This window comes from Ovis aries, chromosome 2, assembly GCF_016772045.2.
Source record: "Ovis aries strain OAR_USU_Benz2616 breed Rambouillet chromosome 2, ARS-UI_Ramb_v3.0, whole genome shotgun sequence".
Lineage (NCBI taxonomy): Eukaryota > Metazoa > Chordata > Mammalia > Artiodactyla > Bovidae > Ovis > Ovis aries.
This window is the reverse complement of record NC_056055.1, coordinates 198,991,825-199,010,797: the sequence shown is the minus strand read 5'-3', so window position 1 is coordinate 199,010,797 and position 18,973 is coordinate 198,991,825. Positions and strand designations below refer to the sequence as shown.

The 18,973-nt window shown below is 36.7% G+C and overlaps 1 protein-coding gene across 8 annotated transcripts in view; it reads right to left on the bottom strand.

The window, feature by feature from the left end:
- Window positions 1–18,973, bottom strand: part of CCDC150 (coiled-coil domain containing 150) — a 99,035-nt gene that overhangs the window by 63,352 nt on the left and 16,710 nt on the right. For 7 of the 8 annotated variants that reach the window (XM_042244015.2, XM_042244019.2, XM_042244017.1 and 4 more), the window contains 5 exons: window positions 15,646–15,762; window positions 14,313–14,442; window positions 10,351–10,394; window positions 7,943–8,035; window positions 5,664–5,771 (listed from right to left, as the gene is read on the bottom strand). In XM_042244015.2, the coding sequence (XP_042099949.1) occupies window positions 5,664–5,771; window positions 7,943–8,035; window positions 10,351–10,394; window positions 14,313–14,442; window positions 15,646–15,762 (492 nt within the window). Of the gene's footprint in view, window positions 1–5,663; window positions 5,772–7,942; window positions 8,036–10,350; window positions 10,395–14,312; window positions 14,443–15,645; window positions 15,763–18,973 lie in introns of those variants that run through there. The other variant, XM_027965054.3, reaches the window with a different exon arrangement.

Genomic DNA, 18,973 nt, shown 5'->3' with positions numbered 1-18,973 from the left:
CATGGGGTAAACACACAATGTTTGAAATAATGAAAAATATTTATCGAGTATCTGTTAGATGCAAAATACACTTAGCACTATGGGTAATAACAAAGACACATAAGACAGTGTCCCAGGAAGAACACAATGTAGTACAGGAAATGAGTCAGACACATAAAGTACTACTACAGAATGCAGAATAAAAGGCAACATAACATAAATTATTAAACACCAAGTCTGGGGTCAAACCTAGATTTGTATCTGCTTCATCCCGTACTAGCTGGGTGATTTTGGACAAGTTGATTAACTTCTCTAAGCTTTTTTATTATCTGTAAAATAAGGATGGCAAATATCCCTTTACATAACAGCTGCTAGGATTAACGGAGGTAATATATGTAATCCTTAGCACATGCTTGGTATATAAGTATGCTGGGGAAAAAAAAAAAGAGCGAGAGAACCTTGTGATTATAGTCTGCTTAGTGTCCTAGGAGTAAAAATTGAAAGACAAAACTGATCTTTTCTGATTAGAGTGATCAAGCTTCTGTATCACAGTGAGTCTTAAAGAATGAGCAGAACTTCCAGTTCAAAATGGCAGAGTAGGAGGACATGCACTCATCTCCTCCTGTGAGAGCACCAAAATAGCAACTAGCTGTTGAACAACCATCTACAGGAGAACGCTGGAACCCACCAAAACAAGATACCCCATGTCCAAAGACAAAGAAGAAGCCACAGCGAGATGGTAGGAGGGTGCAATCACAATAAAAATAAAATCCCATATTCACCAGGTGGGCAACCATAAACTGGAGAACAATAATACCAAAGAAGTTCTCCCACTGTTGTGAAGGTTCTGAACCCCACGTCAGGGTTCCCAGCCTGGAGATCCAACAAAGAGATTAGGAATCCCCAGGGAATCTGACCTTGAAGGCCAGTGAGATTTGATTATAGGACTTTCACAGGACTAGGGGGAAACAGAGACTCCAGTTTTGGAGCGCACAAACGAAATAGTACATACACCAAGACCCAGAGGAAAGGAGCAGTGACTCCACAGGAGACTGAACCAAAACTACCTGCTAGTGATGGAGGGTCTCCTGTGGAGGTGTGGGTTGGCAGGAGCTCACTGCAGGGACACAGTCACTGGAAGCAGCAGTCCTGGAAGGTCCCCCTTGGGTTAGTCCTCTTGGAGGTCACCATTAACCCTACTATAGACCCTCAGACACCAGGGCTGGGTTGCCTCAGGCCAAACTACAACCCCAGCCATCAGAAGATAACTGGATTAAAGCTTTACTGAGCAGACATGTTTCTCACAAAATGTGGTCCACTAGAGAAGGGAATGGCAAACCACTTCAGTATTCCTGCCTTGAGAACTCCATGAACAGTATGAAAAGGCAAAAAGATAGGACACTGAAAGATGAACTCCCCAGGTCAGCAAGTGCCCAATATGCTACAGGAGAACAGTGGAGAAATAACTACAGAAGGAATGGCAAGACAAAGACAAACCAAAACGAATGCCCACTTGCAGATGTGACTGGTGATGGAGGTAAAGTCCGATGCTGTAAAGAGCAATACTGCATAGGAACATGGAATGTTAGGTCCATAAATCAAGGTAAACTGGAAATGGTCAAACAGGAGATGGCAAGAGTAAACACTGACATTTTAGGAATCAGTGAACTAAAATGGACTGGAATGGGAGAATTTAACTCAGAAGACCATTATATATACTATTATGGGCAAGAATCCCTTAGGAGAAATGGAGTAGCCATCATAGTCAACAAAAGAGTCCAAAATGCAGTACTTGGATGCAATCTCAAAAATGACAGAATGATCTCTGTGAGTTTCCAAGGAAAGCCATTCAGTATCACAGTAATCCAAGTTGACACCCCAACCAGTAGTGCTGAAGAAGCTGAACGGTTCTATGAAGACCTAAAACACCTTCTAGAACTAACACTAAAAAAAGATGTCCTTTTCATTATAGGGGACTGGATTCCAAAAGCAGGAAGTTAAGAGATACCTAGAGTAACAGGCAAATTTGGCCTTGGAGTACAGAATGAAGCAGGGCAAAAGTTAATAGAGTTTTGCCACAAGAACACACTGGTCATAGCAAACACCCTCTTCCAACAATGCAAGAGAAGACTCTACACATGGACATCACTAGATGGTCAATACTTAAATCAGACTGATTATATTCTTTGCAGCCAAAGATGGAGAAGCTCTATACAGTCAGCAAAAACAAGACGGGAAGCTGACTGTGGCTCAGATCATGAACTCCTTATTGCTAAATTCAGACTTAATTGAAGAAAGTAGGGAAAACCTCTAGACCATTAAGGTATGAGCTATATCAAATTCCTTATGATTATACAATGATTATACAATGATATCTGACAAACAGATTCAAGGATTAGATCTGACAGACAGAGTGACTGAAGAACTATGGATGGAGGTTCATGACATTGTAAAGGAGGCAGTGATCAAGAACATCCCTAAGAAAAAGAAATGCAAAAAGGCAAAATGGTTGTCTAAGGAGGCCTTACAAATAGCTGAGAAAAGAAAAGAAGTGAAAAGCAAAGGAGAAAAGGAAAGATATACTCATTTGATTGCAGAGTTCCAAAGAATAGCAAGGAGAGGTAAGAAAGCCTTCCTCAGTGATCAATGCAGAGAAATAGAGAAAAACAATAGAATGGGAAAGACCAGAGATCTTTTTAAGAAAATTAGACATGCCAAGGGAACATTTCATGCAAACATGGGCACAATTAAGGACAGAAATCGTATGGACCTAACAGAAGCAGAAGATATTAAGAAGAGGTGGCAAGAATACATAGAAGAACTATACAAAAAAGATCTTCATAACCCAGATAACCACGATGGTGTGATCACTCACCTAGAGCCAGAAATCCTGGAATGCAAAGTCAGTGGTTCTTAGGAAGTATCATTATGAAGAAAGCTAGTGGAGGTGATGGAATTCCAATTGAGCTATTTCAAGTCCTAAAAGATGATGCTGTGAAAGTGCTGCACTCAATATGCCAGCACATTTGGAAAATTCAGCAGTGGCCACAGGACTGGAAAACGTCAGTTTCATTCCAATCCCAAAGAAAGGCAATGCCAAAGAATGCTCAAACTACCGTACAACTGCACTCATCTCACACACTAGTAAAGTAATGCTCAAAATTCTCCAAGGCAGGCTTCAACAGTACGTGAACCATGAACTTCCAGATGTTCAAGCTGGATTTCAAAAAGGCAGAGGAACCAGAGATCAGATTGCCAACATCCACTGGACCATAGAAAAGGCAAGAGAGTTCCCGAAAAACATCTACTTCTGCCTTTATTGACTACACCAAAGCCGTCAACTGTGTGGATCACAACAAACTGTGGAAAATTCTTCAAGAGATGGGAATACCAGACTACCTGACCTGCCTCCTGAGAAATCTTTGTGAAGGTCAAGAAGCAACAGTTAGTACTGGACATGGAACAACAGACTGGTTCCAACTAGGAAAGGAGTACGTCAAGGCTATATATTGTCACCCTGCTTATTTAACTTAGGCAGAGTATATCACATGAAATGCCGGCCTGGATGAAGTACAAGTGGGAATCAAGATTGCCATGAGAAATGTCAATAACCTCAGATATTCAGAGACACCACCCTTATGGCAGAAAGTGAAGAACTAAAGAGCCTCTTGATGAAAGTGAAAGAGGAGAGTGGAAAAAGACAGCTTAAAACTCAACATTCAGAAAACTAAGATCATGGCATATGGTCCCGTGACTTCATGGCAAATACACATGGAAACAGTGAGTTTATTTTGGGGGGCTCCAAAATCACTGCAGATGGTGACTGCAGCCATGAAATTAAAAGATGCTTGCTCCTTGGAAGAAAACTTATGACCAACCAGGCAGCATAATAAAAAGCAGAGGCATTACATTGCCGACAAAGGTCCACGTAGTCAAAGCTATGTTTTTTCCAGCAGTCATGTATGGATGTGAGAGTTGGACTATATAGAAAGCTGAACGCCGAAGAATTAATGCTTTTGAACTGTGGTGTTGGAAAAAACTCTTGAGAGTCCCTTGGACTGCAAGGAGATAAAACCAGTCAATCCTAAAGGAAATCAGTCCTGAATATTCATTGGAGGGACTGATGCTGACGCTGAAACTCCAATACTTTGGCCACCTGATGTGAAGAACTGACTCACTGGAAAAGACTGTGATGCCGGGAAAGATTGAAGGTGGGAGGAGAAGGGGACAACAGAGGATGAGATGATTGTATGACATCACCGACTCAATGGACATGAGTTTGAATAAGCTCCAGGAACTGGTGGTGGACAGGGAAGCCTGGCATGCTGCATGGCATCACAAAGAGTTGGACATGACTGAGCAACTGAACTGAACTGAGCATGGTCCTGCTCACCAGAGCAAGACCCAGTCCCTCCTATCATCAAGCTTAACAAGCTTAGCCTCCTCCATCAGACAGCAGACTGAAGAGGCAAGAAGAACCACAAGCCCATATCAGATAGAACAAAATTCATATTACAGAAAGTTAATCAGGATGAAAAAGCAGAAAGTTACGTTCCAGATGAAGGGACAAGATATAATGGCAGAAAAACAACTAAATAAAATGGAGATAGGCAACCTTCCAGAAAAAGAATTGAGAACAATGATAGTGATGGTAATCCAGGATATCAGGAAAACAATTGAAAAGATGCAAGAAACGTTTAGTAAAGACCTAAAAGAACTAAAGAACAGGCAACGGAGATGAAAATACACCTTCTAGAAGGAATCAATAGCAGAGTAACAGGCAGAAGAATGGATAAATGACTTGGAGGATAGAATGGTGGAAATCAGTGCTGCAGAACAGAATACAGAAAACAGAATGAAAAAAAAAAAAAAAGGAAGACAGCCTCAGAGACCTCTGGGACAACATTAAACACTCTCTCTCACCAATAGAGAGAGAAAGGACGTGAGAAAATATTTGAAGCAGTAACAGCTGAAATCTTCCCTAACATGTGAAAGGAAATAGTTAATCAAGTCCAGGAAGCACAGAGAGTCCCCATCAGGATAAACGCAGGGAGGAAAATACCAAGACACACAGTATTCAAACTGACAAAAATTTAAGACAAAGATAAAATATTAGAAACAACAAGGGAAAAATGACAAATAATATACAAGGGAACTCCCATCAAATTATCAGCTGATTTCTCAACAGAAACCCTACAAGCCAAAAGGGAATGCTACAATATGTTTAAAGTCATGAAAGGGAAGAATGTACAACCAAAAATACTCTACCCAGCAAGACTCTCAGATTTGATGGAGAAAAGCTTTCCAGACAAGCAAAAGTTAAGAGAATTCTAGCTTTACAACACATGCTAAAGGAACTTCTCCAGGCAGGAAACACAAGACAAGGAAAAGATCTACAGAAAATAAACCCCAAACAATTGAGAAAATGGTAACAGGATCATACATATCGATAATTACCTTCAATGTAAATGGATTAAATGCACTAACCAAAGGACGCTGGGTGGAAGAAAACATGTGCACATAACTCTGCTTGACTCCCCCAAATTGTATGTAATTATTTTATATTGTTAGGTTGATCATGTTTCCATTATCGCTTGCAATTGTTATTACATTTTTAATCTGGCTATTGATTATGGAAATGAATAAGCATCTTTTACTATTGTGAAAAAAATAAAAATAAATACCTGCAGAATGGCTTGGTGGTCAGCAATGATTCTGGTATTTTCCATTTTAACAGTCTGAAGCATGCTGCTCAATTCTGAACACTTTCTGGTCAGTTGGTCATTCAAAATCTAAGACGACATATATAGCAAATCACAGATCTCTCCAATAAATAATTATTTTTACTTATGCATCATTCTTTTTACAATTACATAGTATTGCATAGTATTATTTCACTATATATGTGAACTTTAACCCAATGGATATTTAATTATAAAATACTTTCAAATATTTGGAATCACCATCCTAAGTAATTCTAAATTAAAAGGACAAATTTGTTGATTTGGTAGAACAACTGAAGCATTTGGCAGTTTACCAATCTTTTGTTCTTTTGCATTTTGCATGCTGGTCAATCGGAGCAAGATATCTACAGAATGGGATTTACAATGTAGATGCATGGTCAATGTTATACAAATCCATTCCCAAAATTGGATGATGAGTTTTTAGAATTATTTAGCTGATAACACAAAATAGCTAAGCTCCTTCATCACCAATTACAGTATTCAAAAAAGCAAAATACAGATGCCTGTACCATTTCACAGGATTAATCTTCCAAAATGAAACAGAAGTCTTTTGAGCAACACATCTATTAAATATGTAGTTAGTTTATAATTCTTTTATCCATTTGGTATTTTTAAATTTGTATTCCTATGGAAAATATTTATCTTAATTCTCAGTTATTTTTGCAAAGTATATTTGGTAAGGATCTTATGTTTTAATATACAAGTTCTTTAAGGATTGGGCAAATAACTCTGAAGAATTAATAGAAGAAACCTTCAAAAATTAGTAATGAGAAGGGAGAGATATATGAAAGACTATGTGAACAGCATCATAAGTAGTGTGTATAGCAAAGTAGGTAGAAATACACTAAGGAACATTTTAAAGTTATAACCAGATGTACAAACTATTCATTGAGGAACACTTGAGAGGTGAGACAGAGGAGAACTCTTACTTTTTGAAAAGAAATAGCTAATTTTCTTTAGAGTTAGATTGCTGGGCTCAAATTCCAACTGTGTCACTTATTAGTTATATTATTAAACCTCTCTGTATTTCAGCTTTCTTACCTAAGAAAAAAGTTTCTGTAGTAGTGTTATTGAGAGAATTACAATTTGTTAGTAACATAGTATACAGTATGGGTTCGGTAAATCTTAACTATCATTTATAGTAAGAGTAGTAGTAGAGAGCTGGAGCATAAAGGAGGCTAAGCACCTAAGAACTGATGCTTTTAAACTGTGGTTCTGAAGAAGACTCTTGACAGTCCCGTGGACAGCAAGATCAAACCAGTCAATCCTAAAGGAAACCAGCCCTGAATAGTCACTGGAAGGGCTGATGCTGAGGCTGAAGCTCCAATATTGTGGCCACCTGATGCAAAGAGCCCAATCATTGGAAACGACCCTGATGCTGGGAAAGATTGAAGGCAGGAGAAAAAGGGGATGCCAGAGGGTGAGATGATGGGATGGCATCACTGACTCAACGGACATGAGTTTGAGCAAGTTACAGAAGATAGCAAAGGACAGGGAAGCCTGGGGTGCTGCAATCCATGGGGTCACAGAGTCAGAGGTGACTTTGTGACTGAACACATTAGTAGTTATTGTTATCACTATTTTATCAAAGGACACATTTTGTATTTTCTTTATCATAAAGAGCACAGCAACACTATGATCCTAACACTAAAACATCAAATTGTACTAACAAAAAGTTCTTTCAATTGATCAACACTATTTCATTGGGCCCTATGAGAAATAACATGGTGTCCTGTATAGGTGGTGACTCCTCTCCATACACATGCATATACACAAAACATTAGCTGAATCTGGGGACCACCATCCCACATTAAATGATTTCATACACCTCCAGTATCAGCAATTATTTATTAGGTTCTTACTGTACTTTGACAAAGAAGACATAAAGAAACAGTAAGACATAGCCCTTGGCACTGAACTGTTTAGAAGTTCAACGGGGGAAATAAAAGGTCTATATTTAATGAGTAAATCAGCACACAAAGTATAGACTAGTGAATGATTTAACAGTGTATCTCAGACACCTACCTATCACAGGAATTTAGAGAATTCCTAAATAGGAACTGGAGTTAATTTGATGATGCTTCATAAATGAAACAACTCTTAAGGAAATAAAAATTTTAGATGATGGCAATGGTATGAATTTATGTAACCAGGATTATTCTTGGTTACTTAACTAAACAAAATTAACATCTAAACATTAGAGAAATGGGAAGATTTACCTGTGCTTTTTCTGATGCTTCATGAAGAGATACTATTTCAGACCTCAAATAGGCATTTCCTTCATGTTCCTTATTGAAAGACATCTGTATATTCTATAGGGGAAAAAAAAATTCTCATTTTCTATGTGTAAGAGTTATTACATATACCTCTATCAAAATACCCGTTCTATACTGTGGCCAGTACCAGTTCAAGTTCTAATGATATACATAGAAAAGGACTTTTTATTTATTTATTTATTTTAATTTTTATTTTTACTTTATTTTACAATACTGTATTGGTTTTGCCATACATTGACATTTTGGTATCTTCAATTCCCAAACTTATATTTATAAGTTATCAAAAAGATTTATTAAAAATATTTTCATACTGGGATTCCAATCAGAAAGAATTTGCCTAGAAATCCGAATTAGAGAAAACAAACCTTGGTATTTACCTAGTATTCATATGTCAAAAAAACTATACTAACATGAAATATTTGTTAGTTTAATTACATATACATTTCTTCCAAGTAGCAGTAACATCTTATTATTTCAAAGAAACAGATGCAAGGATATTTTCACATTATAAGTAGGGGAAAATATTTTCATCCCGGAATACCTGTGGAGCAGAAGAAAGTGCCTTCATTCTGTGAAAAAAAAAGTTCCCTTTAGGATGAGGGAAGGTGATAGGGATGTGAGTTGTGGGATGGTTTACCTAACCAGTACTTAAGTCAAATGGGGATGAACAAAGTCTAAGTCCTCTTCCTTCGCTTTTCTAGTTTTCCAGAAGAAGCATTAAGAAAAGTAAACATCATATAACATCTACACCATGAGACTGATTTAGAAATATTTTAAGATATAGAAGTAGTAACATTTATTTCTATCTTTCATTTTCTATTGTAGTAAAATACACATAACAAAATTTATCATTTTAACCACTGTTAAAGTCTTTTTAATGAAATGTCTTTTTAAAATTGAAGTATAGTTGATTTACAATATTGTTAATTTTAGTGATTTGGTTATAAATAAATGTTATATATGTTATATATTTATTCAGTTATATATAAAAGTTATATATTCAGTTATACAAAAATGTTAATATATATTAACATTCTATATTATATATTAATAGTTAATTATATATATAATTCTACACATAACATTCTATACTATATTATATATATAATGTTACTGTATATATTATATATATAATATATATTATATATGGAATATTCAAAAGTAGAGACATTACTTTGCCGACTAAGGTCCATCTAGTCAAGGCTATGGTTTTCCTGTGGTCATGTATGGATGTGAGAGTTGGACTGTGAAGAAGGCTGAGCACCGAAGAACTGATGCTTTTGAACTGTGGTGTTGGAGAAGACTCTTGAGAGTCCCTTGGACTGCAAGGAGATCCAACCAGTCCATTCTAAAGGGGATCAGCAAAAAAAAATAAAAATAAAAAAAAAAATAAATAAAGGGGATCAGCCCTGGGATTTCCTTGGAAGGAATGATGCTGAAGCTGAAACTCCAGTACTTTGGCCACCTCATGCGAAGAGTTAACTCATTGGAAAAGACTTCGATGCTGGGAGGGATTGGGGGCAGGAGAAGGGGACGACAGAGGATGAGATGGCTGGATGGCATCACTGACTTGATGGACATGAATCTGAGTGAACTCCGGGAGTTGGTGATTGACAAGGAGGCCTGTTGTGCTGCAATTCATGGGGTCACAAAGAGTCGGACACAACTGAGCGACTGAACTGAACTGAACTGATATTAATATATATTATATGCATAATACATTATATAGTGACATGTATATATAATGTCTATATATTATGTATACAATAATATATACATATATAATAAGAATATATATAATAATATATACATTCTTTTTTAGATTATTTTCTCTTATGGGGGAAGGGTGGGGAGGGATAAATTAGGAGGTTGGGATTAACATAAAATAACAACCCAAAATGACCTACTCTATATATAGCACAGGGAACTATACTCATTTTTACCATTTTTAAGTGTACAGTTCACTTAAAAATATTTACATATTAAGTTTGTTTAGTTCAGCAGTATTAAGTACATACATTCATGATACTGAGCAGCCATCAACAAAAAGAGTTAGTATTTCTTACACATTACTTAAAAAAACTTCATTACAGTTCATTGACAATAGGTGTAAAATGCAAATACATCTTATTTTTGCCAATTTACCTTTTCCCAAATTATAATAATCTGCGTGAAATAACTTATTTCATAATATCCAGTTGATAACAGTTCTGGATATAAACTCATATACACTGAAACTTTTAATAAAGATTTTAGAAGAATCAGAAGGTCTATAAACCAACATGAATGAGGAAATATTACATAGTGAAGAGATGAAAGAAAACCTCTGTACTCTACACCTCTAAATTTACCTTATTTTCTTCAACCAACTTGGAAATGATGTCATCTCTAGAAACTAAAGACAAAAAGTTCACGTAACTAAGATGTTCATAGCTTACAACTATATTGAAATCACATGGCATTTTTTCCCCTGAGAAATTTTCATTTTTAAAAAAAGATTTTTAGTCTGTATTTTGCAGAAATAAGCAGAACACCAGTATTTCTATCGTGTTTTTATAGACTTGAAACTAAGTCATGGAAAACTAGTCCACAGTCACATGCAGTGGTAAATGAGGTCACATTTTGTTCAATACACAGATAATAAACAAGTTTCTGAGGGATTTCAAGCTGCAGAGGCAAACGACCAAAAGCTGTTTGTTAGATTACTCTGATGAAGGCTCCATAAAGATAGGGAGATCAGTTTAGTAGCTGTTGCAGTAACCAAAGTGTAAAACAATGAAAGCTGGCTGTGAAGTAATGACAATGGGAATGCAGAAAAGTAAGCAGAAGGTTGTCAGGACTTGGTGACTGACCAGTGAGGTGAAGGCAACAGATGATTCAAGAAAATTATATAGTGTGCAGCCCTGGACAGCGGAGTGGATGGTGGATCTAACAAAAGAGAGAATTCAGGCAAGGAGCAGGTTTGGGAGATATATAATGAGTAATAGTGACTCCAACACTTAAGCTTTCATCATGTGTCTTGAGGTATTTGCAAGGTATCTAAATATAGATGATTAGTTGGCAGTAAGATACCATCTGGAACTCAGGAGGATGATCTGAGGTGGCGGGGGGTAGGGGGGGTGATTTGAAACCACTCAGAGAGTCTTATATATAGTGAAAAGAAAACCAAAGACAAAAATAGGGAAATAGTTTGGCATTTCCTTCTCTAGGCGACCTTCCCAACCCAAGGATGGAACCCGAGTCTCCTGCATTAGCAGTCAGATTCTTTACCACCGAGCCACCAGGGAAGCCCTTCATACTAGTAGCCAAAAGATGTAAACTCTTCTGAGATTAATATTTGGCTTCACAGAAAATTCATAAAGATCTATTAGTTTTGTCACTTAAGTATTTAAAGCCAGAAAAATTATAAAATACATAAAAATTCACATTTATGATATACTCAGGAAAAGTATACTTCTTGAAAATGAGTCCAAGACTTATTTTAAATAAACTCTAATTTAACGTATGTGGATCACAATAAACTGTGGAAAATTCTGAAAGAGCTGGGAATACCAGACCACCTGACCTGCCTCTTGAGAAACCTGTATGCAGGTCAGGAAGGAACAGTTAGAACTGGACATGGAACAACAGACTGGTTCCAAATAGGAAAAGGAGTACGTCAAGGCTGTATATTGTCACCCTGCTTATTTAACTTCTATGCAGAGTGCATCATGAGAAACGCTGGGCTGGAAGAAGCACAAGCTGGAATCAAGATTGCTGGGAGAAATATCAATAACCTCAGATATGCAGATGACACCACCCTTATGGCAGAAAGTAAAGACAAACTAAAAAGCCTCTTGATGAAAGTGAAAGAGGAGAGTGAAAAAGTTGGCTTAAAGCTTAACGTTCAGAAAACGAAGATAATGGCATCTGGTCCCATCACTTCATGGGAAATAGATGGGGAAACAGTGGAAACAGTGTCAGACTCTACTTTTTCGGGTTCCAAAATCACTGCAGATGGTGATTGCAGCCATGAAATTAAAAGATGCTTACTCCTTGGAAGGAAAGTTATGACCAACCTAGATAGCATATTCAAAAGCAGAGACATTACTTTGCTGACTAAGGTCCGTCTAGTCAGGGCTATGGTTTTCCAGTGGTCATGTATGGATGTGACAGTTGGACTGTGAAGAAAGCCTGAGTGCTGAAGAATTGATGGTTTTGAACTGTGGTGTTGGAGAAGACTCTTGAGAGTCCCTTGGACTGCAAGGAGATCCAACCAGTCCATTCTGAAGGAGATCAGTCCTAGGTGTTCTTTGGAAGGAATGATGGTAAAGCTGAAACTCCAATACTTTGGCCACCTCATGCGAAGAGTTGACTCATTGTAAAAGACTCTGATGCTGGGAAGGATTGGGGGCAGGAGGAGAAGGGAACGACAGAAGATGAGATGGCTGGTTGGCATCACTGACTTGATGGACATGAGTTTGGGTGAACTCTGGGAGTTGGTGATAGACAGGGAGGCCTGGCGTGTTGCAATTCATGGGGTCGCAAAGAATCGGACACGACTAAGCAACTGAACTGAACTGAAGGATCAAGAAGGTAAACTATATGATCTATCTTGGAAATTCCACTACTCAAAGAAAGAATCAAAGGGGAAAGTTTATTCAATTTAGGAGAACAATGTAATCACTTTAGTGTGTGTGTATTTATGCACACACATATACACACACACATATATACATGTTTATTGCTAATAATAAAAAGGTACATTTTAAAATTCATTGAAGTAAATATCTAAAGGCATTCCTTTTACTAATCTAGTTATAATAACTATCAATATTTGTATTTTTTAAGTAATAAAATTGCATGCGTGTAGAACACCTATTATTCAATATGAAGCATATAGTTGGTATTGAGACAGGTCTCCTTTTCTTTATGTTAGTTTGAATTACTGTTGTTCTAATCTTAATGTTTTCAATGGTCTTTCATAAATTCTTTAAAAATTCAAAAGGAAAGCATTAATCTATCAAGAAAGAAACATTTTTTTAAAAATCACTTAATCAGAAGGACACCTAATATAACAGAAAGATCTGTATTTTAGTCCCAGCTATTCTATTTATTGGGGGTCCTTCGATATACATCTTTTTATTCTTCTTTAGAATGGGGTATATTTTATCTTTCTCACAAGTTTGCTGTAAGGCTCAAATGGGATACTGTCATAGTATCATAAAATGTAATGTGTGTTTTTGTAAGTATGCAATCACAGGAAGACAGAAACTTATCCTGGGGCATTATCAGTGAGAACTTCACAGAATAATTCACTACTTGATAACTATATGGCAAAAGAGTACCTTCTGCTAAAAGCAGCAAGTAAAACCATTAAATGGATTACTCTTTGCTTTTTTTTTTTTAATTTCATTTCTCTCTCAGTATTCCCTGCCCTCACTGCAGCCACACTGTAGAAGCCGCAATGACAAGAACACTGAGTTTGGAGTTAGAAGATCCAGTTTAAGCCTCACTTCACTGTTTATTCATCCTGTAACTCTGCAAAGTATAGGTAGTTTTGTGTTATTACCTGAGATAATTTTTGTGAAAGCCCTATTTAAACCATGAAGGGTTATTCACTTGTGAGGCACTGCACTGGAACTCTGATTTCTACAGTGAGATCTATTTGAAAACTGCCTTTATAATTATATATTAACAAACAGCAGTCTGACAAAGGATGTTGGATTGAAGAAACATGTCTCCAAGCACCCTGGGATCAAGTCTGCTGCTGCTAAGTCGCTTCAGTCGTGTCCGACTCTTTGCGACCCCAGAGACGCCAGCCCACCAGGCTCCCCTGTCCCTGGGATTCTCCAGGCAAGACACTTCCATTTTCTAGCTTTGTCATCTTTAAGGACTCTTTAAAAAACAAAAACAAAAAAATGTGAAACGAGTTAATCTAAGCTGTCTATAGTACCTTACAACCACCCATTTCTATAAATATAAGTTAACCAAAACAGACTGATAACCTGAAGAATGGAGAGTCTGACATGATAAATGGTTAGAATCAGTAACTCAGCAAGGATTAATGGCCTCATTCCCATAGAACCCAAACAGTCCCAAGTCCACAAGCAATTAAATAAACTTGGTAAAAATCTAAATAATTAGTTTAAAATTAAGAGGGTCAAATTCTAGTTTTTCCCCCTCAGTGCCATGGATGGAAAGAAAGTCAGCAATTTTTTACATTCTGTGGGAATACCAGTATCACTGGCCACTACAAGAATTTGGAATCTTGAAAGCTTTTGCACAAAATCTCAACACACAAAAGTGTAGTTTCTAGCATCTATTTTCATACCTAGGTCAGACTTGAGTTGTGAGGAAGCAGTTTCCAACTCTCCTTTCTGTTGCTGCTCCTGTGCCAGTAGTTCCTGGGTGGTCTGAATAGAACTGCGTAGGGCAATGCAGTTCTCCTGTAAAATTTGCACCTGAAATTGTGCAAAAAAACCCCTCCTTTTAAGCTATCTTACAGCACATGTGTAAAGCAGATTTTCTGAATGTTACTGGAGGAAAAAGCAGAGTTTTTATGTTCAAGATCTCAGCAAAGTACCGTGTCCTACAGTGGGGCCATCCAGGAGACGTCTGTGCACTCAACACAACAGGCACCAGCTCAGGACCAACTGCTGAGCACTCGAAATGTGGCCAGGATGAGGAACCGAACCTTTAATTTTATTTAATTTTAACTAATTTAAATTTAAATAACCACATATGGTTAAGGGCCTCTACACCGGCAATATAAATTATAGCAATAACGGATCATTTGCAAAATTCCTTAAGTAGAATCCTTTTAATAATTCCACTGTTAGGGACAGTACTGCTTAAAATAATAAACATAACATAATCTAATTATAGGTATTAGGACTTGAAGTTACTGATTGCCTTGGGTGCTTAGAGTGAGTGAACTTGAGTGACACACTCAGTCATGTCTGACTCTCCGTGATCCCATGGACTGGAGCCTGCCAGGCTCCTCTGTCTGTGGAATTATCCAGGCAAAAATACTGGAGTGGGTGGCCATTCCCTTCTCCAAGGAATCCTTCCCACCCAGGGATCAAACCTGGGTCTTTGGCACTGCAGGCAGATTGTTTACAATCTTGAGCCATACATATAGGTACTTCAAATAACAACTTCTGGAGGCAAAAATATTATGCTAAAATAATGAGAACTGAAAACAGCAATGTAAACACGTTCCTGATTACTTGACTTACTGGTATTCTTTGCTTCAAATGTCAGCTCGGTTTAATCCTTCTTTTCTATCTACATCATGTACATATAATATGAGACTAGGGCAATACCTTCCAAAATCAATTCCTGGAACACAGAGTATGTGGTAGGGGAATGATTCCCTCCCAGGAGCTAAGAGTTCACTTCTATAAACCCTGACACATAATAACTTCTTTGTCCTTTGCTTCCCCATTCATAAAGTAAGAGTATTGGACTGAATGGCATCAGAGTCCTTATTTTGGACCAAAATTATTTAAATCATAGTAAGAATGTTAATAGAAGATTACTAAAGAAAAGAATTTAATAAATCTAGAGGAAATTAGCAAAACTATAGGTTTGTAGCCAAAACACTGGCTTTTCCCTTTTGGTTTCACTTCCCCAACATAAACAAGGAGAGAAAATCTCATTACCTGTTTCCGTTCCACCTCCACTGTTGCTTCCATTTCTTGTATTCTCAGTAGCAAGGCTGATCCAGATTTCTCAAGAGATTCCCGTAGGTGCTTCTCCTGGGACAGTTGTCTCCTTAGCTACAGAATAACACTGCAGTTAGGTGAGACCAAGGGAACTTCCCAGCAGTTTAACAAAGATCAAAGTCACCATGAAAAGTTTACAGACATATGATCTCACTCCCATCCTTCATACGTTTATGACTACCCCAAAACATGTTTTTTGTTTCTCCCTAATGGTTAACTTTCTAAGAAATGCAGAGTCAAATTTGTTACCCTCACGTTCCTACTAGGTAGGTCTGTTTTCCAACCTGCAGACTCATTTGAAAGTTGTAAGAAGCATTTGAAAAGAGGGGCAAAAAAGAACACAAAGAAAATACTGGAGCACACAGCAAGTAGTGAGTACCACTTCATGAAACGTCTGTGTATGCTACTGCTGCTGTGTAAAATATGTTGGAAGTCTGAAAAACACGAATATGTCTTAGCATATGTATTTTCTGTATTTAACTCTATTTTTCTATAATTTGATTTCATCTATATATGTGTATATATATATATATATTTTATCCCATAATAGTATAAACATTTCTCTGAAAGCTGTTTTAATTATGTATTGGATTTTTTTGTTAGAATTTAAAGATCAGAACAAATAATGAAGTAGTTGTTAACTAGCAGACAAAAATAACATTAAAGAATTTGGGTACACTGACCTTATTTCTATCCATAAATGACTATCAGTCAGATAAAGATACAAAGAAGGTTAGGTTTTTTTCCCTCTTTCCAATTTAAGTGGAAACTGAAGGTGGCACTGGTGGTCAAGAACCCACCTGCCAATGCAGGAGACAGGAGACTCTGGTTCAATCCCTGGGTGGGGAAGGCCCCTGGAGGAGGGCATGGCAACCCACTCCAGTATTCTTGCCTGGAGAATCTCCACGGACAGAGGAGCCTGGGGGCTACAGTCCACGGGGTGGCAAGGAGTCAGACATGACTGCAGCAACTGAGCATGCATGCATTTCTTTTATAAACTGATATTAAATTGAAAGAAATTCTATTTTTAAACCCCAGTAAAGACAACTTGAGTTTATTTTATAACTCTTTTCTACATTGTACATATGTAATTTATATGTGTTTTCTTGAAGGATGGTGTATTTTACAGTTTTTAAAAAGTTTTTAAAAGTGGAAAAGATTAAAAGTATGTTGACATGAAACTGTTACAAGATAAACTGTTTTGGAAATGTTCTATGATTTTCTTAACCATACACCTAATACTGAACATCTGGACATTTCCAGTGTCTTGCTATTCCATACTGCTCTGCTGAACATGATTGTGAATAAATGTTTCACTGAATTTCTCATTATTTCCTTGAGATAAATCCTACAAAAGGAATTACTAGGTTAAAAGTATAAACACTATTTTAAACTTTTCATACATTTTGTAATTATTCTTCCAATCTTACTTCCTTATCAGTAGTATCTGAATAAATGTCATCAGCACTAGAGATTATCACATTCTTAAATCTTTGCTAATCTAATAAATAAAAAGCAATATCTTAATATTTTTTTCATTTCTTTGGTTCCTAGTGAGATTAAAATTTTCCAATATGGTTATTTGTTCTTCACATATTTTCTGAACTGTGCTTATCCTTTGCCCACTGATTTTGAGGTTTTCAAAGTCATTTAAAGTTCTTTAAAAGGTAGATTATTAACTGTCTAATTTCATTATGTTTTCTTTGTTTTTTTTTTATATGTATAAGATTTTAATTTTTATATAGTCAAACCAACTGAGCTTTTAATAATCCTGTTCAAGTTTTAAAATTCCTTCCTTAAGCAATGATCAGTTAAATATTAGTTTTATTTAAGAATGAGTCATAATTTTTGCTTTTGGCTGTATTTTTCAGGTTCTATTTCAGTATCAGATTACAATCACTTTATAATTTAAGAGAAGCATCATATACTCTTCTAAGCTCTACATCAAATTATACAGTATAATTTGCTCAGGATATAATTTAAGTGCCTTACAAAAGGAATCTTTATTTGATAATTATACTACTGAGATACTCATTCCTAAAGCTTTACTAAGCGCAATCAGTTAATCTATTGCATGTTTATCAGAATCAGACTTTATATATATATATTTATCTCTTAGGATATATACTGCATTTATTCTATTCTTTGTATAGCTCTGTTATGGGTTGAACTGTATCCCCCCAAAATTCGTATGTTGAAGCCATAACCCCAGTATCTCAAAATATGACCATAAATGGAGATAAAGCCTTTAAAGGGTCATTTCAGTACTGAGGTCACTGCGGTGGGCCCTAATCCAACGTGACTGGTGTCCTTATAAGAGGAAATCTGTACACAGAGACACCAGGGATGTGTGCACAGAAAAAAGACCATGTGAGGACACAGAGAAAAAGGCAGCCGTCTGCAAGCCAGGGAGAAAGGACTCAAGAGAGAACCAGCCTGCTGATATCTTCATCCTGGACTTGTTGCCTCCAGAACAGTGAGACAGAAACTTCCGTTGTTCAAGCCTAGTGTGTGGCAGTGTGTGGTAGCCCCAGCAGAATACACCTTCCTTGCTCCACATACCCTCAAGACGTTCATGTTTGACTCATACAGTCCTTCTTCAGGTCCTCAACAAGTATAACGAAAATTAAGATTTTACCACAGCACCAAGAATTAAGACTTTACCAATAAAAAACAACACTAAGTGGCAATCCAGTGGAGAAAGGATAGTTTTTTCAACAAATTGGTGTTGGATCCACTGGACAAACACAAACTCATACAAAGAATCTAGATACAGACCTTATACCTTTCACAAAGTTAGCAATTCAAAACCTAAATGTAAAATGCAAAGCTATACAACTTCTAAAAGAAAAAACTGCAGAAAAATCTAGGTGACTATGGGTTTAAAGCAATATTTTAGATATAATTACCAAAAGTATAATCCATGAAAAAAGTGGTAAGTTGAACTTTATTAAAATGAAAAGCTTCTGCTCTGCAAAAGACACTGTTAAGAGAAAAGACAAACTATGGATTGGGAGAAAAATATTTGTAAAACACATATGGATAAAAGACTGTTATCCAAAATATAAAAGGAACTCCTAAGACTCAACAATGAGATTAAACAAACAAAAAAAAAAGGCCCAGCTGCAAAATGGGGAAATGGTCTAAGATACCTCACCAAATAAGATAAACAGATGGCAAATTAACATATGAAAGATGCTAAATATCACATCATCAGGGAACTGAAAATTAAAACAAAATACCACTATAATACACCTATTAGGAT